Consider the following 27899-nt stretch of genomic DNA (forward strand, 5'->3'; position numbering starts at 1 on the left):
CCCCATTAACCCAGCACTCAGTGAGGACACACCCCATTAACCCAGCACTCAGTGAGGACACCCCCCCATTAACCCAGCACTCAGTGAGGACACCCCCACATTAACCCAGCACTCAGTGAGGACACCCCCACCCCATTAACCCAGCACTCAGTGAGGACCTCCCCCCCCATTAACCCAGCACTCAGTGAGGACACCCCCCCCATTAACCCAGCACTCAGTGAGGACCCCACCCCCCATTAACCCAGCACTCAGTGAGGACACCCCCCCTCCCCCCACCCCCATTAACCCAGCACTCAGTGAGGACACCCCCCACCCATTAACCCAGCACTCAGTGAGGACACCCCCCCTCCCCCCACCCCCATTAACCCAGCACTCAGTGAGGACACCCCTCTCCCCCCCACCCCCCATTAACCCAGCACTCAGTGAGGACACCCCCCCCATTAACCCAGCACTCAGTGAGGACACCCCCCCTATCCCCCACCCCATTAACCCAGCACTCAGTGAGGACACCCCCCACCCATTAACCCAGCACTCAGTGAAGACACCCCCCCTCCCCCCCACCCCCATTAACCCAGCACTCAGTGAGGACCCCCACCCCCATTAACCCAGCACTCAGCGAGGACACCCCCCCTATCCCCCACCCCATTAACCCAGCACTCAGTGAGGACACCTCAGCACTCAGTGAGGACACCCCCCTCCCCCCCCCCCATTAACCCAGCACTCAGCGAGGACACCCCCCCCTATCCCCCACCCCATTAACCCAGCACTTAGTGAGGACACCCCCCCCATTAACCCCGCAGTCAGTGAGTACACCCCCCCCAATAACCCAGCACTCAGTGAGGACCTCCCCCCCCATTAACCCAGCACTCAGTGAGGACCCCACCCCCCATTAACCCAGCACTCAGTGAGGACACCCCTCCTCCCCCTCCCCCCATTAACCCAGCACTCAGTGAGGACACCCCCCCACCCCCATTAACCCAACACTCAGTGAGGACACCCCCCCTCCCCCCACCCCCATTAACCCAGCACTCAGTGAGGACACCCCCCCTGCCCCCCACCCCCATTAACCAAGCACTCAGTGAGGACACCCCCCCCCCCTCACCCCACCCCCATTAACCCAGCACTCAGTGAGGACACCCCCCCTCACCCCACCCCCATTAACCCAGCACTCAATGAGGACAGCCCCCCTCCCCCCCACCCCCATTAACCCAGCACTCAGTGAGGACACCCCCCCATTAACCCAGCAGTCAGTGAGTACACCCCCCCTAACCCCCACCCCCATTAACCCAGCACTCAGTGAGGACACCCCCCCTACCCCCCACCCCATTAACCCAGCACTCAGTGAGGACACCCCCCCATTAACCCAGCACTCAGTGAGGACACCCCCCCACCCCCCCATTAATCCAGCACTCAGTGAGGACCTCCCCCCCCATTAACCCAGCACTCAGTGAGGACACCCCCCCCCATTAACCCAGCACTCAGTGAGGACATCCCCCCCCCCATTAACCCAGCACTCAGTGAGGACACCCCCCACCACCATTAACCCAGCACTCAGTGAGGACACCCCCCCCATTAACCCAGCACTCAGTGAGGACATCCCCCCCCCCCATTAACCCAGCACTCAGTGAGGACACCCCCCACCACCATTAACCCAGCACTCAGTGAGAACACCCCTCCTCCCCCTCCCCCCATTAACCCAGCACTCAGTGAGGACACTCCCCCTCCCCCCACACCCATTAACCCAGCACTGTGAGGACACCCCCCCTCCCCCCCACCCCCATTAACCAAGCACTCAATGAGGACACCCTCCCCACCCCCATTAACCCAGCACTCAATGAGGACAACCCCCCCACCCCATTAACCCAGCACTCAATGAGGACACCCCTCCCACCCCATTAACCCAGCACTCAGTGAGGACCCCACCCCCCATTAACCCAGCACTCAGTGAGGTCACCCCCCTCCCCCCCCATCCCATTAACCCAGCACCCACTGAGGGCACATCCCCCTATTCAACATCATCAGCACCTGACACAGAACCCCATCACATGTTAGCTCCCCCAAACTGAGCTGCCTGCCTTAGTCAACACCTGATGGGGCTCCTGCACACTGAGCTTCGCCCACCCACCCCACTCCGTGTGAATACAGTCCCCGTGATGGAGTCCCCATGGGTGGGTGTGTGGGGGTGTGGGGGCAGGGTTGCGGGAGGAGCTTTGTGTGAAGCCCCACCTGCAGCATGGAGCCCCTTGCCCTGAGGAGATCTAACAACACAGTCCTCACCGTGGGCGGCACGGTGGCACAGTGGTTAGCACTGCTGCCTCACAACGCCAGAGACCAGGGTTCAATTCCCGCCTCTGGCGACTCTCCGTGTGGAGTTTGCACATTCTCCCCGTGTTCTGCGTTTCCTCCGGGTGCTCCAGTTTCCTCCCACAGTCCAAAAATGTGCAGGTTAGGTGAATTGGCCAGGCTAAATTGCCCGTAGTGTTAGGTGAAGGGGTAAATGTAGGGGAATGGGTCTGGGTGGGTTGCGCTTTGGCGGGTCGGTGTGGGCTTGTTGGGCCGAAGGGCCTGTTTCCACACTGTAAGTAATCTAATAAAAAAAAAAGCCCTGTTCCACAGCACAATAGAACACAGAACAATACAGGGCAGTACAGGCCATTTGGCCCACGATGTTGTGCCAACCTGAGGTACCGACCTGAAGTCCATCTCACCTCCACTATTTCATCATCATTCATATATTTATCCAATGACCATTTAAATGCCCTTAAAGTTGGCGAGTCTACTACTGCTGCAGGCTGTGTGTCCCACGCCCCTACTACTCTCTGAGTAAAGAAACTACCTCTGACATCTGCCCTATGTCTATCACCCCTCAATTTAAAGCTATGTCGCCTTGTGCTAGCCATCACCATCAAAGGAAAAGAGCTGTCACTGTCCACCCTGTCTAATCCTCTGATTATCTTATGTCTCTAGTGAATCACTTTTCAACCTTCTTCTCTCTAACTGAAATCCATATACACCACATCAATCGCTTTACTCTCATCTACCAGTTTGGTCACCTTCTCAAAGAACTCAATAAGGTTTGTGAGGCACGACCTACCCTTCACAAAACTGTGCTGACTAGTCCGAATCAACTTATTCATTTCTAGTTTATTATAAATCCTCTCTCTTATAATCCTTTCCAACACCTTACCCACAACCGAAATAAGGCTCACTGGACTATAATTCCCAGGATTGTCTCTACTCCCCGTCTTGAACAGGGGAACCACATTTGCTATCCTCCAGTCTTCTGGCACTATTCCTGTAGACAATGACGACATAAAGATCAAAGCCAAAGGCTCGGCAATCTCCTCCCTAGCTTCCCAGAGAATCCGAGGATAAATCCCATTTGCCATAGAGCCATAGAGATGTACAGCATGGAAACAGACCCTTCGGTCCAACCCATCCATGCCGACCAGATATTCCAACCCAATCTAGTCCCACCTGCCAGCACCCGGCCCATATCCCTCCAAACTCTTCCTATTCATATACCCATCCAAATGCCTCTTAAATGTTGCAATTGTACCAGCCTCCACCACATCCTCTGGCAGCTCATTCCATACACGTACCACCCTCTGCGTGAAAAAGTTGCCCCTTATGTCTCTTTTATATCTTTCCCCTCTCACCCTAAACCTATGCCCTCTAGTTCTGGACTCCCTGACCCCAGGGAAAAGACTTTGCCTATTTATCCTATTCATGCCCCTCATAATTTTGTAAACCTCTATAAGGTCACCCTTCAGCCTCCAACGCTCCAGGGAAAACAGCCCCAGCCTGTTCAGCCTCTCCCTGTAGCTCAGATCCTCCAACCCTGGCAAAATCCTTGTAAATCTTTTCTGAACCCTTTCAAGTTTCACAACATCTTTCTGATAGGAAGGAGACCAGAATTGCACGCAATATTCCAACAGTGGCCTAACCAATGTCCTGTATAGCCGCAACATGACCTCCCAACTCCTGTGCTCAATACTCTGACCAATAAACGAAAGCATACCAAACGCCTTCTTCACTATCCTATCTACCTGCGATTCCACTTTCAAGATCTCTTTGTTCAGCAGCACTCCCTAGGACCTTACCATTAAGTGTATAAGTCCTGCTAAGATTTGCTTTCCCAAAATGCAGCACCTCGCATTTATCTGAATTAAACTCCATCTGCCACTTCTCAGTCCATTGGCCCATCTGGTCCAGATCCTGTTGTAATCTGAGGTAACCCTCTTCGCTGTCCACTACACCTCCAATTTTGGTGTCATCTGCAAACTTACTAACTGTACCTCTTATGCTCGCATCCAAATCATTTATGTAAATGACAAAAAGTAGAGGGCCCAGCACTGATCCTTGTGGCACTCCACTGGTCACAGGCCTCCAGTCTGAAAAACAACCCTCCATCACTACTGTCTGCCTTCTACTTTTGAGCCAGTTCTGTATCCAAGTGGCTAGTTCTCCCTGTATTCCATGAGATCGAACCTTGCTAATCAGTCTCCCATGGGGAACCTTTTCGAACACCTTACTGAAGTCCATATAGATCACATCTACTACTCTGCCCTCATCAATCTTCTTTGTTACTTCTTCAAAAAACTCAGTCAAGTTTATGTGACATGATTTCCCACACACAAAGCCATGTTGACTATCCCGAATCAGTCCTTGCCTTTCCAAATACATGTACATCCTGTCCCTCAGGATTCCTTCCAACAACTTGCCCACCGCCGACGTCAGGCTTACTGGTCTATAGTTCCCTGGCTTGTCTTTACCACCCTTCTTAAACAGTGGCACCACATTTGCCAACCTCTAGTCTTCCGGCACCTCACCTGTGACTATCGATGATACAAATATCTCAGCAAGAGGCCCAGCAATCACTTCTCTAGCTTCCCACAGAGTTCTCGGGTGCACCTGATCAGGTCCTGGGGATTTATCCACCTTTAATTGTTTCAAGACATCCAGCACTTCCTCCTCTGTAATCTGGACATTTTGCAAGATGTCACCATCTATTTCCCTACAGTCTATATCTTCCATATCCTTTTCCACAGTAAATACTGATGTAAAATATTCATTTAGAATCTCCCCCATTTTCTGTGGCTCCACACAAAGGCCGCCTTGCTGATCTTTGAGGGGCCCTATTCTCTCCATAGTTACCCTTTTCTCCTTAATATATTTGTAAAAACCCTTCGGATTCTCCTTAACTGTATTTGCCAAATACAGTCATGTCCCCGTTTTGCCCTCCTGATTTCCCTCATAAGTATACTCCTACTGCCTTTATACTCTTCTAAGGATTCACTCGATCTATCCTGTCTATACCTGACATATGCTTCCTTCTTTTTCTTAACCAAACCCTCAATTCCTTTAGTCATCCAGCATTCCCTATACCTACCAGCCTCCCCTTTCACCCTGACAGGAATATACTTTCTCTGGATTCTCGTTATCTCATTTCTGAAGGCTTCCTATTTTCTAGCTGTCACTTTACCTGCAAACATCTGCCCCCCAATCAGCTTTCGAAAGTTCTTGCCTAATATCATCAAAATTGGCCTTTCGCCAATTTAGAACTTCAACTTTTAGATCTGGTCTATCCTTTTCCATCACTATTTTAAAACTTATAGAATTATGGTCGCTGGCCCCAAAGTGTTCCCCCACTGACACCTCAGTCACCTGCCCTGCCTTATTTCCCAAGAGTAGGTCAAGTTTTGCACCTTTGAAGAGAAAATGAGGTCTGCAGATGCTGGAGATCAGAGATGGAAATGTGTTGCTGGAGAAGCGCGGCAGGTCAGGCAGCATCTAGGGAACAGGAGAATCGACGTTTCGGGCATTCCTGAAGAAGGGCTAATGCCCGAAACGTCGATTCTCCTGTTCCCTAGATGCTGCCTGACCTGCTGCGCTTCTCCAGCAACACATTTCCATCAAGTTTTGCACCTTCTCTAGTAGGTACATCCACATACTGAATCAGAAAATTGTCTTGTGTGCACTTAAGAAATTCCTCTCTATCTAAATCTTTAACACTATGGCAGTCCCAGTCGATGTTTGGAAAGTTAAAATCCCCTACCACAACTACCCTATTGTAGGGGATTTTAATTTTCCAAACATTGACTGGGACTGCCATAGTGTTAAAGATTTAGATGGAGAGGAATTTGTTAAGTGTGTACAAGACAATTTTCTGATTCAGTATGTGGATGTACCTACTAGAGAAGGTGCAAAACTTGACCCCAGGTGACTTATCTATTTTTACACTTTCCAGAATTGCTAACACCTCCTCCTTATGGACTTCAATTCTGTCTAGTCTAATAGATGCATCTCAGTATTCTCCTCGAAAACATTGTCTTTTTCCTGTGTGCATACTGATGAAAAATATTCATTTAGCACTTCCCATATCTCCTCAGACTCCATGCAGAACTTCCCACTGCTGTCCTTGACTAGCCCTAATCTTACTCTAGTTTATTCCTGATATACCTAGAGAAAGCTTTCGGGCTTTCCTTGATCCTATCTGCCAATGACTTCTCATGTTCCCCCCCCCCCCCCCAACTCCATACACAGCCTCTCCAATGCTCTGTACAATTTCAACCCCCAAGCAAGAAAGGACAAACCTCGATTTGCCACCTTAACTACTTGCTGCACCTGGACATTAACATTTTGTGTTTCATGCACAGGATCACTCAATGTCCTCCAAACTGCACTTTTTGTTTTGGTGTCTTGCTCCATTTAAATTGATTCTTCCAAAGAAATGAATGACTTCAGACTTTCCTACTTTGCATCTACCTGCAAGTTTTTGTTCACTCCTTCACTGATCTACATCCCCTTTGCAGATTCTTTGTGTCTTCATCACTATATTCCTTGCCACCTATTTAAGAATCCTCAGCAAGTTGGGATCCATTATTTCTCTGTAAATGATTCAATAACTATTACTATACATGTCGACAGTTTTTTAGGAATTCCTTCCTTTGTATGTTACCATCCTAATGTGGCCAATCACTCCTAAAGAAGAAATTGAAACACCCATCGATTGGTAAAACTAAGCCACAAGATTTCATGTCTTTAAATAAAAACAATTGTTGTAATTGTAAAGGAAAATTAAACACAGCATCACTGTAGTTCATAAAGACTTCTGTTATCTCAGTTCAGTATTTCCACATCCATGTCCCACCCTACCCTCACTACAGTTCCCTTATTTTACAACATTGTAAAGGATGATTCAATTGTCCTCTGGTACTTTATTTCTCCTTTGCACTCCAGCTATTACTGGAGTTGCATATTTCATGAAGATTTTATTAGCTTTTGGCTAAGAGATATTCCTTCTGAAGTCTTATGTTTCTCCCAGTCTGCTCCCACAGTTTCTGTACAACTCCCTCTAGAGTAACTGCTGTCTTCCACAAGGCTCTTTGGGAACCACTATAGGTTTCTCTGACCTCAAAGTAAAGAAAATGCCCAGCTGCTCTTTGATGAAGTCTACACTGAACTGCTCGATCGTGTGAGCAAAGACATACAGATGTTTGATACTTCTTAAGAAAACGAACCATCTCCTCAAGACTCCACCCTGAATAAGTATTTCTGTAGGTGATATGACAGGATTTGGGATGACTCAAACAAAACTGCAAACAAAATTATTTTAAAACTTTCACAGCTCTCTGCTTCTTTAAGTCACATGAATAATTCCATCTCTAATGGATGACACTTCTCTTCCTCCAGACGACCTGGACATGCTTGGAGATGGAAATCTGTTCTTTCACTGTCAATTCTACCTTTGTAACACAGGCTATTTGTTAAATATAATCAACTCAGACTTGTTTGGTTTCTTCTGGCCACATCATGATTGTAACATATCAAGGAAGCAGTTTGTGTGAAACTACAGAGAGATGCAAATCTTTTGATTAGTTGAAGGTTTACGTAAAGGGTGCCGGTTGTCATGGTTGTGGAGATGTTCGCTGAGCTGGGAAGTTCATTTGCAGACATTTTTAACCCCTGTCTAGGTGACATCTTCAGGGCTTTGGAGCCTCCTGTGAAGCGCGGCTGTACTGAGTCTTCTGGAATTTATTTGGGTCTGTTTCTGCTGCTTTCGGTTGTTTGTAGTAGTGGCTGGTATACTGAGTCTAGGTCAATGTGCTTGTTGATTGAGTCCGTGGTTGAGTGCTATGCTTCTAGGAATTCTCTGGCTATTCTCTTTCTGGCTTGTGCTGTGATTATTGTGCTGTCCCACTCGAATTTGTGGTCCCTGTCATCTGTGCGTATGACAATAGGAGCATCTGGTCATGGCATTTAGTGGCTAGTTGGTGTTCATGGAAGTGGACTGTTAGTTGTCTGCCTGTTTACCCTATATTGTGTTTTGTGCAGTCTTTGCATGGAATCCTGTAAATTACGTTAGTCGTGCACATGGTGGGTATCGGGTCCTTTTTCCCGGTGAGTTGTTGTCTGAGCATGGCTGTCAGTTTATGGGCTGTCATGAATGCGAGTGGTCGGGGAAGTCTGGCTGTTTTGATTAGTTTGTTATAACAAAAAGGTTTAATGATCCTAACATCAACAGAAATCGTCATTGAGTCATTTACAGAGGAAATTACAGATCCTAATTGACAATTTGAAAATGAATTTAAGTTCATCCCAATTTTCCAAACAGATGACTCCGGTTATCTCCACGTTATAACATTAACAGTTTTTTACCTATTCTTTGGGACGTGAGTGTTGTTGACTGTCTCTAGGTGCCCCTTGAGAAGGTGGGGGTGAGCTACCTTCTTGAACCTCTGCAGTCCACATGCTGTAGGTTGACCCACAAGGGCCTTAGAGAGGGAACTGCCCAGGATTTTGACCCAGCGACAATGAGGAATGATGAGTTTTGAAGGTGCTGACTAAGGATCTTTAGTGAAATTTCTCAAAAGTACAAGTAATATTCCAAAACATGTCACCATGAACTGAATGCTCCCCTGGGACCTGTTTCCAGCTTACTGTTGGTGATAACCTGTCACTGATGCTGTTCTTGCAGGTTTTATTGGATGAATTGATGAGAAAGAAAACAGAAATCGAGAGAAAAAAGAAACCCACTTCCCACAATCTGGACGATCACAGTCAGGTTTTTCAACAGCTTTCCTCACCTGGTAAGGGTCCTGAGAAATGCCATATTCATTCATGATCAAGGCTGGGTTTCCAAGTTTCTAATTACTTCATTGGGATGTGTACATCACTGACAATATTAAATAATGTTTTCCTCACATCCCCTAAACCTCCTGTACCTCACCCTGAACCTGGGTCCCCTTGTGGCTGACCTTTCAATTAAGGGGAACAGCTGCTCCTTATCCACTCTGCACATGTCCCTCATAACCTTATGCACCTCAATCAGATCATTCCTCAGTCTGCTCTACTCAGAAACAACCCAAGCCTATCCAACCATTCCTCATAACTTAAATGCTCTCTCCTCACAAATCTCCTGCAGCATCCTGGTGAAGCTCCTCTGCACCCCCTCCAGTGTAATCAGATCCTTGCTGTAACATAGCATCTAGAACCGTTCACAGTATTCCAGCTGTGATCTCACCATAGTTCTATACAACTCCAACATGACTTCCCTACTTTATTAATCTATGCCTCCATTGATAAAGGAAAGTGTCCCATGTGACTTTTTCACCACCTGATTAACATGCCGTTCTGCCTTCAGAGATCTTTGTGCAAACACACCAAGGTTCCCTTGTTCAACAGAACTTCCTAGTGCCATGTCATTCATTGAATACTTTCTGATCAAATTACTTCTTCTAAAGAGTATCACCTCCCACGTTTCACATCTGCCACTTAGCTGCCCATTTGACCACCCTGTTTATATCTTCTTGTAGCTCAAAACATCAACCTCATTTTAACCACCTGACCAATCTTTACGTAATCTGCAAATTTACTAATCCAACCCCCACGCAGCCAGCCATGTCATTTATATAAATAATGAATAACAGGTGACCCAGCACAGACTCCTGGACATCGGCTTCCAGCCACTAAAGCAGCCTACGGTAATCGCCCTCTGGCTCCTAACAACTGAGCCAATTGTGAATCCACTTTATCAATGACCCTGTATCCCAAGATTTGGAGATGCCGGTATTGGACTGGGGATGTAAAAGTTGAAAATCACACAACACCAGATTATAGTCCAACAGGTTTAATGGGAGGCACTAGCTTTCGGAGCACTGCGCTCCTTCATCAGGTGGTTATGGAGAAGTGGATGGTGTCCTACAATCTTATTCTCCACAGCCACCTGATGAAGGAGCAGTGCTCCGAAAGCTAGTGCCTTCCATTAAACCTGATGGACTGTATCCCATGTGCATTTATCTACTTGATAAATTCCATGTGAGACCTTGTTAGAGGCTTTGCTGGAATTCATGTGAACCACATCAACTAACCTCATCTAGATACCTGGCCACCACTTCAGAAATCCATTCAGATTTGTTAAGTACGACCTCCCTCTGACAAAGCAGTCCTGACTATCACTGATCAAGCCTTCCCTCTCCAAGTGAAGATAGACGCTATACTTCAGAAGTTTCTCCAACAGATGCTAACTGGTCTGTAGTTCTTTGGCTTATCTCTACAATCCTTCTTAAATATAGGAACCACCTTAACGTTCTCCAGTCTTCTGGCGCCTCCCCTGTGGACAGAGAGACATTAACAATACGGGTCAGTGTCCCTGTAATCTATCCCCTTGCCTCCCACAGCAGTCTGGGACACACTTCATCCAAACCTGATGATTTGTCCATTGTCATTTTCTTGGGTGAAGATGGATATAAAACATTGGTTCAACACTCTCCGAATGTCCTCTGGCTCCACCCACAGGTTAGGAGAAAGTGAGGACTGCAGATGCTGGAAAAGCACAGCTGGTCAGGCAGCATCCAAGGAGCAGGAGAATTGACATTTTGGGCATTAGCCTTTCCTGATGAAGTGCTTATGCCCGAAACATCGATTCTCCTGCTCCTCAGATGCTGCCTGACCTGCCGTGCTTTTCCAGGACTACAGTCTCAACCCACTCACAGATGATCCTGCTAGTCCCTAATGGGCCCCACTCCACCCACATGATTACCCTCTGGTCCCTAATGGGCTCTACCCCACTCACACATTACCCTGCTGATCCCTAATGGGCCGTACTCTTGCCTGGTAATCCTTTTCCCATTGACATACTTACAGACTATCTTGGGATTTAGTCAGCCAGAGATTTCTCATATCCCCTTTTCCCTTTCCTAGTTATTTTCTTCAGCTTCACCCTGCGCGTTTTTTAATCCATGAATGCTTCTTCTGATTTATTCCCCTTGTACCTGCTAAAAGCCTCTCTTTTCCTTCTCATTTTATCCTGAATCTCTCTGGATAGCCATTGTTCTCTCGGCTTGTTACTCCTTCCCATCACCCTAGAGGGAACATGCTGGGCTGGTACTCTCTGTCAACAACACCATTACTCTGGGTTTCTCAGTGAATGCTCTGTTGACAGCACCACTCTGCTGTTGCCTTCCGTTCCCCCACCCATTCATATTCACTCAGGTGAGGAGGTCGTTGTGATTCTGTTCCATTGGAGGGGTGTTGGCGATGACACTTAACCTGCTCATGTTAAGGTGTGTTTTTGATGTGCTGTTCTGTTTTGTTCCAGGGGAGGGTCACTGTTGGACATCTCAACCCCACCTTCCTCAAAGCACTGACTCCTCAGATGCCAGGAGCCCTTTGGTTGCCCATCTCCTGGGAAAGTGGGAGCAGTTATGGACACGAGCATTAGACAGACAGACCCGACTACAAGAGAAAGTCCAGAGACTTTATGAGGTGAGTACAGTTTACCTTGAAGCGAGGTCCAAATACAGAGCACAAGGGGGCACACCATCCCTCACAATTGTTCAGTACTTGAGGAATACTTTGGCTGATTTGTGGCCAAGTTCCAAACAGCCGGATATTTTTTTTTTAAACTGCAAATTACTGCAGATGTTGGAACCTGGACTGAAACTAAAATGTGCTGTAGGTCACAACGGGTCTGATAGCATCCATGGAGAGAGAACAAGCTAATGTTCTGAGTCTAGATGACTCCTCATCAGAGCTGGTGAAGTGTGGAGAAGCAATATTTATACTATATTTGGGGAGGTACAGTTGGAGTGCTGCGGGGTGGGGAAAGGGGGTAAATAATTCAGATTAAGTGATTGGAATATGAGAAAGACAGAACAATGGTGTGTCTAACTGCCAGACTGGAAACAGCAGCCACTTCCACTGGGGTGGGAGTTGCAGGGTGAGGTGGTGACAGAGAATGTAATAAGTAAAACTAAAAGAAAGGGAAGGAGTGGGAGTGGGCTCACAATCTGAAATGTTTTAACTCAATATTAAATCCCGAAAGCTGTGAGCTGCCTAACCTGAAATGAGACACTGTTCCTCCAGTTCGTGCTGGGATTCACTGGAACACTGCAGCACACTGAGGACAGTGGTCATGTGAGCAGGACGCTGTGTTAAAATAACCAGCTAAGGGAAGGTCAGGGTCATGTTTGTGCACAGACCGGAGGTGGTCTACAAAGCGGTCACCCAGTCTGTGTTTGTTTTCTCTGATGTAGAGTCGGCCACATTGGGTGCAGTGGATATAATCCACAAGATCGGAGGGGGTCTGGGGAAATGCTGCTTGATCCGGAAAGGCTGCTTCAGCCCTTGGGTGGTGAGCAGGGAGGGGGGGGGAAAGGGCAGGAGTTGCACCTTCTGCGGTTACATGGGAAGGTGCGATGGGAAAGGGGCTGGAGTTGGTGGTTGATAAATGGAATAGGGTGTCCCAGAGGGAATGATCCCTCCGAAATGCAGCCGAGGGTCTGAGGGGAAGATGTGTTTGGTGGGGGCATTCTGCTGGAGTTGTCTGAAATGGTGGAGAATGATTCTTTGAATGTGGAGGCTGGTGGGATGGAGAGAGAAGACAAGGGGGACCTGATCATGCTGCTGTGCATGATGGGAAGGGGCAAGGGCGGAAGCACAGGTAATTGGTCAGATGCAGTCGAGGGAACTGTCAACCATAGTGGGCAGGAAACCATGGTCACGGAGAAGGAAGGCATGTCAGTAGCACTGTTCTGGAAGGTGGTAACATCCAAACAGATACAACGTTGCCAAAGAACTGGGAAAAGGGAATGGAATTCTTGAAGGATGTGGGATATGATGAGCTGTAGTGAAGATAGCTTTAGGAGTCAGTGGCTTTGCAGTGGACAGCTTAATCCCTGAAATGGAGGCTGACAGGTCAAGGAAAGGAAGGGAAGTATCAGAAATTGACAATGCAAAAGTTATAGAGGAATGGAAAGTGGAGGCAAAATGAATAAATGTGTCAAGATTCTAGGCAAGAGCATGAAGCAGCACCAAAGTAGTTGTTGATGTACAGAACCAAGAGTTGTGGGAAGGAGCCAGTATAAGACTGGAACAAGGATTGTGTCACATTCCCCATAAAGAGGCAGGACATAATGGCCAAATGACCTCCTGCTGCTCCTATTTTCTATATTTGTATCTGGGAACTTGAGGACATTTTATATCTGGGAGGACTACATGAATGAGCCAGCTGCTTTAGCTCAGGGTTTGGACTCAGGGGCTGCTAGAGTCACTCCACAGGATCAGTGCAGATCCTCAGATAGCATTTTCCAAGAGTTGGTCACTCCATAGGCAGCCACTGCTCAGTAACCAAGTTTCTGATTTATTCTTTATACTGAAGGAGGACATTGTGGAAGGCTCCTCCAAACAAGCAGTCTTGTAATCCGGTGAATGTTCACTGCAGCCTCTCTAAGGTAATAACGTCTTTCCTGAGAGAAGGAGACCAAATTGGCTCACAGTATTCCAGGCCTGGTCTAAGCAAGCTCCTGTACAATTGAAACAATACTCAATTCCTCCTGTACTGAAAGCCTCTTGCTATAAAAGCCAACATTCATTCATCTTTCTCATAACTTGTTGCACCTGCACGCTCACATTCAGTGACTTACCAATAAGGACACCTATGACTCTTAGCACATTTACACTTTCCAACCCCTCAATAGTTAGGAAATACTCTGACCTTCTGACCATGAGTGTGTTTAACCCATATCTGCTGACAGCAGATTTAAGGTGCTGAATGGTCCACTCTTGTTTGATTTTAATTGTTTTATGTATAAAAGAAATAAGAAAACAGATGAATAAATCAGTAAGGAGTCATTGATCTATGTTGCAATTTTCAGCTCCAAGCTCTGGAGACCTTCAGCTTTAACACATGGAGGAAGCAATACTTGCAGTGGATTAGCAGCAAGAAATTCCGAATGCTGGACATTTTCCGATATATTGACAAGGATCAAGATGGACGAATCAGTCAGCAGGAGTTTACACAGAGTGTTCTTGACTCCAGTGAGTTTACAATCTGGCTATTTCTATGTGTCACAGAAATATCAGTTCAAAAGTTTAAATCAGAATTAAATCAAAATTATTCCAATACAGAAAGAGGCCATTCAGTCTGTGATGTCTGTACTGGCTCTCTGACCAATTTAATTATGTGCCAATCTCCTGCATTTTCCAAACAATTTTGTACGTTGATTCTAATCAAGTAATTATCCAATGTCCCTTTTGAATGCCTCAATTGATCCTGCCACCACCACCACATTTCCAAGCAGCATATTCCGAAGCTTTCTACCTCATCATTTTGCTTCTTTTGTAAATTACTTTAAGGCTGTGACCTCTAACTCTTAATCCTTTACATGTGGTGGTTGTGACTCTGACCAGGATGGGGTAGGGTGGCTGAGGGGAGTTGTTAATTTTATTGAATCCCTAAATGTGGAAACAGGCCATTCGGCCCAACAAGTTCGCACCAACCCTCCGAAGAGAATCCCACCCAGTCCCATTCCTCTAACCTATTACTCTACATTTCCCCTGACTAATGAACCTAACCTACACATCCCTGAACACTACGGGCAATTTAGTATGACAAATCCACCTGACCTGCACATCTCTGGACTGTGGGAGGAAACTGGAGCATCCGGAGGAAACCCACGCAGACACGGGGAGAATGTGCAAACTCCACACAGACAGTTGCCCGAGATGGGAATTGAACCCGGGTGCCTGGCACTGTGAGGTAGCAGCGCTAACCACTGAGCCACCGCGCCACCCTATTACTCCCAAAGTGTCAGTGCCTGATTGAATCCTCAGGCACTGAAGATCCTCAGTTCAGGTAGCCGGGCAGTTAGACCCAGGTCTTTGATTGAGTTGGCAGTAGAGTAGACTGAGACAGTGAGAGACAGAGCAAGTGAGAGGAATTTCTCTCACACCAGCTTTCTTTTAACTCCCAACAGCTTCCATGTCTGTGGCAAGACAGAAATTACAGTCCAGAACCTGTTGCTTGGCAGTGGCAGCATCGATCCTATAATTTCTTCCGAAACTTTGTTTGTTAAGACATTAAGGCCATAAATACAATTTTATCTTTTTTTTTAAAAGCTTCCTTTGATTTTCAGTCTTTTCATGTCCAAGACATCACATGATAAATGTTCCTGAAGTTGCATTTTATATTCCAGTTTCTCATAGTCCATATAGAAATATATAACAAGTGACATTACTATTATGACACCCCTCATTCTTGGCTCTGCTGCTTGGCAGTTTTGAACTTTCATTCTTATTAAGTATTCATTTATATTATCATTTAATCCTTAGGAATTATATTTTTCCCTGCGATCCATTGTAAATTCTCTGAAATTCACTCACCCACCCATCAGGTCCCAGATAGAAACTGTAATGGGGCTCCATGCTTGTGAGAAATTTGAACAATCTGACTGAGCTGAAAAGGAACAATGTGCAGGGTCACAGGAGGATAAGAGTTCGTAAGATGGACTGAATGGCTTTCTCCTGGGCTTTAACTGTTCTCTGGTTCTGTGGAAAGAAATGGCATGATCCTAAACATCTGTCCCTGCACTTGGCCAGAATTCCCCACGAGCTCCGTGGAGATGGAGGCAGTTGCTGCCATTTTTGACCTGAATGGTGATGGATTCATTGATTACTACGAGTTTGCTAATGCACTACACCCGAGCAGAGACCACCATCGGAGAACTGAGGATGAAGACAGGATTGAAGATGAGGTGAGAGACAATGTTCACTTTTCAGTATCTGCGACCTTTGAAACAGCAATAAGCCTTTTATTAGGCTGTCCTTTAGATTCCTTTCTACTGCCTTTTCTGGGATAGGCCTTTCCCTTAGGCCTCTCACTGAACATAAAAGCCTTCTTTATTCCCTTCCCAGAGCTCAACCATACTCACAGCCATCCCCACCAGCTCAGATGGTTGTGCCCTGGAGTCCTCCCGGAACTTCAATCCCAGGCCTTTCCCTGACTACAGCCTGTCTCTCTCTCTCTCTCTCTCAGTATGCTCCATTATTCAGTGCTGAGTCATCTGTCTTGCAGGTTTGCCGCCAGGTTACTGAATGTAACTGTGCCCCGCGATTCCAGGTGGAACAGATCAGTGCAAACAGATACCGGGTAGGTACTGCTTTCTCCTGGCTCTGTGTACCATTTTATATTGTTTATGAGCTGATTGTAATACTCAACAAATCAGGTCCCAGAGTGAGAATGGGATTAATAGAGGTGAAGAGATTCTTCACAAGTGAAGATTGAGGGTAGGTGGGAATGTGGATTTGCAGTGATGATCAAACCAGTGATGATCATGTTGAATGGAACAGCAGGGGTTGAGGGGATGAATGGTCAACTCCTGGTTTATTGTTCATTCATTTATAAGTTTTATTTTTTCTTATTGTTTATGATAGTGGTCAGGCACAGAATCTTCACAAGAGGCTCTACTTCACCAAAATAACAAATTTATTGGGCAAAAAGGGTGAAAGTAAAACTATGGGCTGATTCTTACATTACATTTTGGCAAATTTAATTTAATTTGGCTATTACGAGGGGGCATAGCTTTAAATTAAGGGGTGGTAGGTATAGGACAGATGTTAGGGGTAGGTTCTTTACTCAGCGAGTCGTGAGTTCATGGAATGCCCTGCTAGTAGCAGTGGTGGACTCTCCCTCTTTATGGGCATTTAAGCGGGCATTGGATAGGCATATGGAGGATAGAGGACTAGTGTAGGTTAGGTGGGCTTGGGTCGGCGCAACATCGAGGGCCGAAGGGCCTGTACTGCGCTGTATTCTTCTATGTTCTATGTTCTATGTTCTAAAGTGCAAGTTGAGTTGAGTTTCTCAGAGGATTTTCACTATGAGTTCAAGTAGTTCCAGTACATTTTCTTGCTGTATCCGATCAAACTCACCTCGAACTCTCTCCTCCCCGTGTCCCCAAAAGGTCATACAGTTTACCTGTCCGTAGCCACATCCAGTTATAGACAGCCTCTTCGTCAGCAATACTCTGTCCCAATGCCAACCAGATACTGGTACATGTGTAGGTAGACATACAGAAGGCACATATAGAGATATTTGGGCATGATCTAATTGTCATTACAGAAACTGGGCAGCAATAGGCAATAGACAGTAGGCGCAGGAGTAGGCCATTCAGCTCTTCGAGCCTGCACCACCATTCAATATGATCATGGCTGATCATTCCTAATCAGTATCCTGTTCCTGCCTTATCTCCATAACCCTTGATTCCACTATCTTTGAGAGCTCTATCCAACTCTTTCTTAAATGAATCCAGAGACTGGGCCTCCACTGCCCTCTGGGGCAGAGCATTCCACACAGCCACCACTCTCTGGGTGAAGACGTTTCTCCTCATCTCTGTCCTAAATGGTCTACCCCGTATTTTTAAGCTGTGTCCTCTGGTTCGGGACTCACCCATCAGCGGAAACATGTTTCCTGTCTCCAGAGTGTCCAATCCTTTCATAATCTTATACGTCTCAATCAGATCCCCTCTCAGTCTTCTAAACTCAAAGGTATACAAGCCCAGTCGCTTCAGTCTTTCAGTGTAAGGTAATCCCGCCATTTCAGGAATTGACCTCGTGAACCTATGCTGCACTCCCTCAATAGCCAGAATGTCTTTCCTCAAATTTGGAGACCAGAACTGCACACAGTATTCCAGGTGTGGTCTCACCAGGGCCCTGTACAGCTGCAGAAGCACCTCTTTGCTTCTATACTCAATCCCTCTTGTTATGAAGGCCAGCATGCTATTAGCCTTCTTCACTACCTGCTATACCTGTATGCTTGCCTTCATTGACTGGTGTACAAAAACACCCAGATCTCTCTGTACTGCCCCTTTACCTAAATTCATTCCATTGAGGTAGTAGTCTGCCTTCCTGTTCTTGCCACCAAATTGGATAACCACACATTTATCCACATTAAACTGCATCTGCCATGCATCTGCCCACTCACCTAACTTGTCCAGGTCACCCTGTAATCTCCTAACATCCTCATCACATTTCACCCTGCTACCCAGCTTAGTATCATCAGCAAATTTGCTAATGTTATTGCTGATACCATCTTCTATATCATTAACATATATTGTAAAAAGCTGTGGTCCCAGCACGGATCCCTGCAGTACCCCACTGGTCACTGCCTGCCATTCCGAAATGGAGCCGTTTATCACTACCCTTTGTTTCCTATCAGCCAACCAATTTTCAATCCAATCTAGTACTTTGCCCCCCAAAAAATGCGCCGTAATTTTACTCACTAACCTCCTGTGTGGGACTTTATCAAAAGCTTTCTGAAAGTCCAGGTACACTACATCCACTGGATCTCCCTCGTCCATCTTCAGAGTTACATCCTCAAAAAATTCCAGAAGATTAGTCAAGCATGATTTCCCCTTCATAAATCCATGCTGACTCTGACCTATCCTGTTACTACTATCCAGATGTGCAGTAATTTCATCCTTTATAATAGACTCCAGCATCTTTCCCACCACTGAGGTCAGACTAACTGGTCTATAATTTCCTGCTTTCTCTCTCCCACCTTTCTTAAAAAGTGGTATAATATTAGCCACCCTCCAATCCTCAGGAACCGACCCCGAATCTATCAAACTCTGGAAAATAATCACCAACGCATCCACGATTTCTCGAGCCACCTCCTTTAGTACCCTGGGATGCAGACCATCAGGCCCCGGAGACTTATCAACCTTCAGACCTAACAGTCTCTCCAACACCAAATCCTGGCAAATATAAATTCCCTTCAGTTCAGGTCCTTCAGCCACTGTTACCTCAGGGAGATTGCTTGTGTCTTCCCCAGTGAATACAGATCTGAAGTACCAATTTAATTCCTCTGCCATTTCGTTGTTCCCCGTAATATATTCCCCTGTTTCTGTCTTCAAGAGCCCAATTTTTGTCCTAACCATTTTTTTGCCTTTCACATACCTAAAAAAACTTTTACTATCCTCCTTTATATTTTTGGCCAGTTTACCTTCGTACCTCATGTTTCCTCTGCGTATTTCCTTCTTAGTAATCCTTTGTTGCTCTTTAAAAGCTTCCCAGTCCTCCGTTTTCCCACTTATCTTAGCTATGTTATACTTTTTCTCTTTTAACTTTATATGTTTCTTAACTTCCCTCATCAGCCACGGCCGCCCATGCCTCCTCCTGGGATCTTTCTTCCTTTTTGGAATGAACTGATCCTGCAACTTCTGCATTATACACAGAAATATCCGCCATTGTTCCTCCACGGTCATCCCTGCTAAGGTATTGCACCATTGAACTTTGGCCAGCTCCTCCCTCATAGCTCCATAGTTCCCTTTATTCAACAGAAATACTGTCACTTCCGACTGTACCCTCTCCCTCTCAAATTGCAGATTGAAGCTTATTGTATTATGGTCACTACTTCCCAATGGCTCCTTCACTTCGAGGTCCCTGATCAAATCCGGTTCGTTACACAATATCAGATCCAGAATTGCCTTCTCCCTGGTCGGCTCCAGCACCAGCTGCTCTAAGAATCCATCTCTGAGGCACTCCACAAAGTCTCTTTCTTGTGGCCCCATACCATCCTGATTCTCCCAGTCTACCTGCATGTTAAAATCCCCCATAACAACTGTAGTGACATCTTTGCGACAGGCCAATTTCAGCTCCTGATTCAACTTGCATCCGACATCCAGACTACTGTTTGGAGACCTGTAGATAACTCCCAAGAGGGTCTTTTTACCCTTAGTATTTCGCAGCTCTATCCACACTGACTCTACATCTCCTGACTCTAGGTCCCCCCGCGCAAGGGACTGAATATCCTCCCTTACCAACAAGGCCACCCCACCCCCTCTGCCCGTCAGTCTGTCCTTACGATAGCACGTGTAGCCTTGAATATTCATTTCCCAGGCCCTGTCCACTTGAAGCCACGTCTCAGTTATCTCCACAGTATCGTATCTGCCAATTTCCAAAAGAGCCTCAAGCTCATCCATCTTATTTCTAATGCTTCGTGCATTCATGTATAGTATTTTTAATTTGTTACTGTCCTCACCCTTCCCATCAACTCCTATTTCACTCAACTTTACAGCATGATCCCTTTCCGAGTTTTCTGCCTCGTTGATACAGTTGTCTTTCTTGACTTCTCTTGTTCTAACTTTCCCTTCAATTTCCTTTTTAAACATTCAGTTTGTCCCCTCCTCCCCGCTACTTAGTTTAAATGTAGCGGTGCTGCAGTAGAAAACCTGCCTGCCAGAATGCTGGTCCCTGTACACAGGACTGAGAACTGAATATTTAAGAGGGTCTGACATTTAGAATGGACAGACAAGGAGGAAAAGGAGGTGGATTTGCACTTATGGTTAGGGATGGGGATCAGTTCATTAATGATGAGGGTTTCAGATCAGAAGAACAATGTGTGGAATCTGTTTGGGTGAACTCAGCAGCAGCAAGGGGCATTGGACATTGATTGGAGTTATTTTTAGGCCACTAAACAGTGGTGGAAGTGTGGGGCCTGGTATTAACCTAGAGACAGGAGAAGCATGTAGCATAGTCCACACAGTTATCCTGGGTAACTTCAATCTGCAAATAGATAGAGTAAATTGACTGAGCACTAACGCAGTAAAGCACACGTTTCTGCAATGGTTTATACACAGTTTGAGAGAAGTGTGTTGAGAAGCCAACTGAAGGTCATGCTTATTTAAACAGCTCATTAACAAACTTGTAAAAAAACTTTTAGGGATGAGTGATCACAGTATGATCGAGAGTAGCTCAAAATCAACCACATTACTGTGGTCTGGAGTCACATATTGGCCAGACTGGGTAAGGACATCAGATTTCCTTTCCTAAGGAAACTAGTGAACCAGATGGAGCTTTTGTAACAATTGGCAATGTTTTCATGGTCATCATTTAGATTCTTAATTCCATATTTTCTTTATTAAATGCAAATTCTATCATCTTTAATAGCAGGATTCAAAATCCAACATTATCTGGGTCTCTGGACTATTGGTCTAGTGAAAAAGGCAAAAGTGAGGACTGCAGATGCTGGAAACCAGAGTCTAGATTAGAGTGGTGCTGGCAAAGCACAGCAGGTCAGGCTGCATCCAAGGAGCAGGAAAATCAACGTTTCGGGCAAAAGTCCTTCATCAGGACTGAAGACAGGGAGCCTCCAGGGTGGAGAGATAAATGGGAGGGGGGTGGGGGTGGGGAGAAGGTAGCAAAGAGTATAATAGATGAATGGGGTTGGGGATGGGGGTGATAGGTCGAAGATGAGGATGGAGCGGATGGGTGGGAAGGGAGATTGGCAGGTAGGACAGGTGATGGGGATGGTGCTGAGCTGGAAGGTTGGAACTGAGGTGAGGTGGGGGGAATGGAAATGAGGAAACTGGTGAAGTCCACATTGATGCCCTGGGGTTGAAGTGTTCCGAGGCAGAAGATGAGGCGTTCTTCCTCCAGGCGTCGGGTGGTGAGGGAGCGGCAGTGGAGGAGGCTCCACTGGTTGGAGTCTACCTGACACATAGGAAGATGGTCGTGGTTGTTGGAGGTCAGTCATCTCAGCTCCAGGACACCTCTACAGGAGTTCCTCAGGGTAGTGTCTGAGGCCCAATCATCTTCAGCTGCTTTATCAATATCATAGGACACAGGCATTGCTGACTGGCCATCCCTAGTTGACCTTGAGAAGGTGGGGGTGAGTGCCTTTTTGAGCCACTGCAGTCCACATGCTGTGGATTGACCCACAATGCCCTGAGAGCAGGAATTCCAAGATTTTGACTCAGCGACAGTGAAGGAATGGCAATATATTTCCAAATCAGGAAGGTGGGTGGCTTGGAGGGGCACTTGCAGGGGGTGGTGTTCCCATGTACCTGCTGCCCTAGTCCTTCCAGTTGGAAGTGGTCGTGGGGTTGGAAGGTGCTGTCTGAGGATCTTTGGTGAATTTCTTCAGTGCATCTTGTAGATAGTACACACTGCTGCAACTGAGGGAGTTAGAGGGAATGGATTCTTGTGGATGTGGTTCCAAGTAAGTGGATTCTTTGTTCTGGATGGTGTCAAGCTTCTTGAGTGTTGTTGGAGCAGCCCCCATCCAGGCAAGTGGGGAATATTCCATCACACTCCTGACACATGCCTTGTAAATGGTGGACAGGCTCTGGGGAGTCAGGTGGTGAGTTACTCGCTGCAGTATTCCCAGCCTCTGACCTGCTGTTGTAGCCACTGTGTTTATGAGGTGAGTCCAGTTGAGTTTCTAGTCAATGGTAACACCCAGGATGTTGATAGTAGGGGATTCGGTGATGGTAATACCGTTGAATGTCAAGTGGTGGTGGTTAGATTGTCTCTCATTGATGGTGGTCATTGTCTGGCAGTTATGTGGTGCAAATTCTACTTGTCACTTATCAACCCAAGACTGGATATTGTCCAAATTTTGTTGCATTTTAAAGGCAACAAAGAATAGGCAATAAATGCTGCTCTCGGCAGTGATGCCCAGACGCTATGAATGAATGAAAATTTGAACATGGACTGTTTCAGTATCTGAGGAGTTGCGAATGATGCTGAACATTGTGCAATCATCAGCGAGCATCCCCACTTCTGACCTTATGATGAAGGGAAGGTCATTGATGAAGCAGCTGAAGATGGTTGGACCTAGGACACCATGCTGAGGGACTCCTGCAGAGGTGTCCTGGAGCTGAGATGACTGACCTCCCAGAACCACAACCATCTTCCTATGTGTCAGGTAGACTCCAACCCGTGGAGAGTTTGTCCCCTGATACCCACTGAGTCCAGTTTTGCCAGGGCTCCTTGATACCACACACAGACAAATTCAGCCTTGATGTTAAGGGCTGTCCCTCTCCCCGCCCCTATGGAATCCAGCTCTTCTGTCCATGTTTGACCCAAGGCTGTAATGAGGTCAGGAGGTGAGTGGCCCTGGGGTTACCCAAACTGGGCAGGTCACTGAGCAGGTTATTGCTGAGCAGGTGCTGCTTGATTGCTCTGTTACTGACACCGTCCATCACGTTACTGATTGTGCACTTTATAAACGTCCCCTTGGTTGTTCAAAAGAGATGAAAAATGTGTTGCTGGAAAAGCGCAGCAGGTCAGACAGCATCCAAGGAGCAGGAGAATCAACGTTTCGGGCATAAGCCCTTCTTCAGGAATGAGGAAAGTGTGTTCAGCAGGCTAAGATAAAAGGTAGGGAGGAGGGACTTGGGGGAGGGGCGTTGGAAATGCGATAGGTGGAGGGAGGTCAAGGTGAGGGTGATAGGCCAGAGAGGGGATGGGGGCGGAGAGGTCGGGAAGAAGATCGCAGGTCAAGAAGGCGGTGCTGAGTCCGAGGGTTGGGACTGAGAAAAGGTGGGGGGAGGGGAAATGAGGAAGGTGGAGGAATCTGAGTTCATCCCTTGTAGTTGGAGGGTTCCTAGGCGGAAGATGAGGCGCTCTTCCTCCAGCCGTCGTGTTGCCATGGTCTGGCGATGGAGGAGGCCAAGGACCTGCATGTCCTTGGCGGAGTGGAAGGGGGAGTTTAAGTGTTCAGCCACAGGGCGGTTGGGTTGGTTGGTCCGGGTGTCCCAGAGGTGTTCTCTGAAACGTTCTGCAAGTAGGCGGCCTGCAAGTAGGAGGCCACATCGGGTGCAGCGGATGCAGTAAATGATGTGTGTGGAGGTGCAGGTGAATTTGTGACGGATATGGAAGGATCCCTTGGGGCCTTGGAGGGATGTAAGGGGGGAGGTGTGGGCGCAAAGTTTGCATTTCTTGCAGTTGCAGGGGAAGGTGCCGGGAATGGAGGTTGGGTTGGTGGGGGGTGTGGACCTGACGAGAGAGTCACGGAGGGAGTGGTCTTTCCGGAACGCTGATAGGGGAGGGGAGGGAAATATATCCCTGGTGATGAGGTCTGCAAGAAATGCAAAACATGCGCCCATACCTCCCCCCTCACTTCCCTCCAAGGCCCCAAGGGATCCTTCCATATCCGTCACAAATTCACCTGCACCTCCACACACATCATTTACTGCATCCGCTGCACCCGATGTGGTCTCCTCTACATTGGGGAGACAGACCGCCTACTTGCAGAACGTTTCAGAGAACACCTCTGGGACACCCGCACCAACCAACCCAACCGTCCCGTGGCTGAATACTTTAATTTCTCCTCCCACTCCGCCAAGGACATGCAGGTCCTTGGCCTCCTCCATCGCCATCCTAACCTCCCCACCTTATTAAACGCTTTAATCATCTCAAACACCTTGACGAGATCACCGTTACCTTTTTAAACTTGAGGGAGTTCATTCCGATTGCATAAGCACTGCCTTGGAAGTTCACTTTGTTCAGTCCCGAGATGATGCTGTGGAGTTGGTGGGGTATTTGCTTGCAGGCAATGTGTTGGGTGCACAGTGCAGGTCCAAACATTGTTACACAAGATAGCAGCGACTAAAGCTTGGTACAACTAGCAGGTAACACCCACCCAGTTTTGTCTGTGATCTTAGTCAGGTTAGTCTGTCAGTTTGCATTAATTGGTGGAATTGAGCTGATCCTTCCAGCAGTCCCAGGATTGAAGACTCACTCCAGGGTCTGAATGGACAAAGAGAAATGTACCCCACCAAAAGTAACAGAACACGAGTGTTTTGTGAGGCCATTGTGTGTGAATCGCACCAGAGACAGTTCATGTCGATGGAGTTGTGAACCTTGCCTTGTGAGAGGTGGTTCAACTTTGGCTAATGTTGTTGATCTATAAGGTAAAAGAGGTGGAGGAGTTGCATTACTAATCAGGGAGAATGTTATATCTGCACTCAGAGAGGACATACGGCAGGGCTCATCCACTGAGGCAGTATGCATACAGCTCAAAATAAGATGGTTGTAATCACTCTGATAGCATTACACTACAGACCCCCCCCCCCACAGCCACGAAGACATTGAGGAACAAATATATCAGCAGATTATGGAAAGATGCAATAACAATAGGGTTGTCATAGTGAGTGACTTTAACTTCTGTAATATTGACTGGGACCCCCCCCTCTTAGAGCAAGAGGCTTAGTCGGGGAAAAATTTGTTAAATGTATCCAAGAGGGTTTCTTGAAACAGTATGTGGACAGTCCCTCGGCACCTTGTATTGGTTAATGAGCCTGGCCAGGTGACTGACCTCTCAATGGGACGGCATTTTGGAAACAGTGATCACACCTTCTTAAGGTTGAAGACAGCTACAAATAAGGATAAGTCAGGACCTTATGGGAAGGCACAAAACTAGGGGAGGGCAAATTACGTCAGTATGCCTTCTTAACAACCCTGTCAATCTGGGTGGCAACTTTCAGTGATCTGTGTACCTGGACACCGAGATCTCTCTGCTCATCTACACGACCAAGACTCTTACCATTAGCCCAGTACTTTGCATTCCGGTTACTCCGACCAAAGTGAATCACCTCACACTTGTCCGCATTAAACTCCATTTGCCACCTCTCAGCCCAGCTCTGCAGCTTACCTATGTCTCTCTGTAACCTACAACATCCTTCGTCACTATCCACAACTCCACCGACTTTAGTGTCGTCTGCAAATTTACTCACCCACACTTCTACGCCCTCATCCAGGTCATTTATAAAAATGACGAACCGCAGTGGACCCAACACCGACCCTTGCGGTACACCACTTGTAATGGACTCCAGGATGAACATTTCCCATCAACCACCACCCTCCGCCTTCTTTCAGCAAGCCAATTACTCATCCAAACTGCTATATCTCCCACAATCCCATTCCTCCGCATTTTATACAATAGCCGACTGTGGGGAACCTTATCAAACACCTTGCTGAAATCCATATACACCACATCAACCGGTTTACTCTCATCTACCTGTTTGGTCACCTTCTCAAAGAACTCAATAAGGTTTGTTAGGCATGACCTACCCTTCACAAAACCGTGCTGACTATCCCGAATCAAATTATTCTTTTCTAGATGATTATAAATCCTATCTCTTATAAACTTTTCCAACACTTTACCAATAACTGAAGTAAGGCTCACTGGTCTATAATTACCAGGGTTGTCTCTACTCTCCTTTTTAAACAGGGGAATCACATTTGCTATTCGCCAATCTTCTGGCACTATTCCTGTTGACAGTGATGATCTAAAGATCAAAGCCAAAGGCTCAGCAATCTCTTATCTGGCTTCCCAGAGGATTCAAAGTTTGTGAGAAGATTTGTAGCTCGGGTGCTCGTTGTTGTGGTTCTGTTCGCCAAGCTGGGAATTTGTGTGGCAGATGTTTCGTCCCCTGTCTCAGTGACATCCTCAGTGTTTGGGAGCCTCCTGTGAAGCGCTTTTGTGATCTTTCCTCCGGCATTTGTAGTGGTTTGAATCTGCCGCTTCCGGTTGTCAGTTCCAGCTGTCCGTTGCAGTGGTCGGTATATTGGGTCCAGGTCGATGTGCTTATTGATTGAATCTGTGGATGAGTGCCATGCCTCATGGTTCCCAGAGGATCCTAGGATAAATCCCATCGGGCCCAGAGGACGTATCTATTTTCACACTCTGCAGGATTCTCCCTAATCCTTCCTGCCAAGCCTTTTTCATGCCCCCTCCTGGCTCTCCTCAGTCCATTTCTGAGCTCCTTCCTAGCAAGCCTGTAATCCTTTAAAGCTGTGCTCGATCCTTGCTTCCTCCACCTTACATAAACTGCCTTTTTCTTTTTGACGAGAAGCTCCTCTGTTCTCGACATCCAAAGTTCCTTAATCTTACCCCTTCTTACCTGTCACAGAGGAACAAATTCTTGCATCACTCGCAACAACTGCTCCTTAAATAGTCTCCACATGTCTAGTGTGCCCTTTCTGTGGAACAATTGCTCCCAGTCTGTACTTCCCAACTCCTGTCTGATAGCGTCATAATTTCCTTTCCCCAATTAAACATCTTCCCTCGGTAACTGCTTTCACTCTCCAAAGCTTTGGTAAATGTGAGGCAGTTGTGGTCTCTGTCCCCAAAGTGTTCTCCCACCACGAGATAATGAGGGAGAAGGTAGGATCACTCAAGGATAAAGGAGGGAAATTGTGCTTGGCAGCAGAGGATGTGAGTGAGACCCTAAATGAGTATTTCGTGTTGGTATTCACCCAGCAGGAGGATATGGAGGAGAGTGAGATTAGTGTGGGGCATGCTAATATGCTGGAGTATTTTGAGATGAGGAAAGAAATAGCACTTAAAGAGCATTAAGGTGGATAAGTCCCCAGGGCCCGATGGTATCTACCCCAGGTTATTGAGAGGCAAGAGAAGAGATTGCTGGGACCTTGACCAAGATCTTTGTATCCTCACTAGCCAATGGAGAGGTCCCGGAGGACTGGGGATTAGCTAATGTTGTTCCTCTGTTCGAGAAGGGAAATCAGGATACTCCAGGAAACTATAGACTGGCGAGTCTCACATCGGTGGTTGGGAAGCTATTGGAGAGACTTCTTAGGGATAGGATTTACACACATTTGAAAAAGCATGACCTAATTAGGGACAGTCAGCATGGCTTTGTGGAAGGCAGGTCCTGTCTTACTAACTTGATTGAATTTTTCATGGAGGTGACAAAGGTGATTAATGAGTATAGAGCGGTGGATGTTATCCACGTGGAATTCCAACAATGTCCCAGATTAAGATGCAAGGGATCCACTGTGACTTGGCAGTGTATATTTAGAATTGGCTTGTC

General features: G+C 46.8%; 1 protein-coding gene across 2 annotated transcripts in view; it reads left to right on the plus strand.

Annotated features, from left to right (window-relative positions):
• The window catches only part of LOC148146819 (microtubule-actin cross-linking factor 1, isoforms 6/7-like), a 125837-nt gene that overhangs the window by 78466 nt on the left and 19472 nt on the right, over positions 1-27899 (plus strand). The window contains exons 11-15 of one of the 2 annotated variants that reach the window (XM_087996921.1): positions 8981-9092; positions 11603-11769; positions 14160-14322; positions 15883-16037; positions 16358-16432. In XM_087996921.1, the coding sequence (XP_087853047.1) occupies positions 8981-9092; positions 11603-11769; positions 14160-14322; positions 15883-16037; positions 16358-16432 (672 nt within the window). Of the gene's footprint in view, positions 1-8980; positions 9093-11602; positions 11770-14159; positions 14323-15615; positions 15850-15882; positions 16038-16357; positions 16433-27899 lie in introns of those variants that run through there. The other variant, XM_087996922.1, reaches the window with a different exon arrangement.

Source organism: Chiloscyllium plagiosum, unplaced genomic scaffold, assembly GCF_037043375.1.
Source record: "Chiloscyllium plagiosum isolate Xiang-an unplaced genomic scaffold, Cpla_swu_hap1 HiC_scaffold_19, whole genome shotgun sequence".
Lineage (NCBI taxonomy): Eukaryota > Metazoa > Chordata > Chondrichthyes > Orectolobiformes > Hemiscylliidae > Chiloscyllium > Chiloscyllium plagiosum.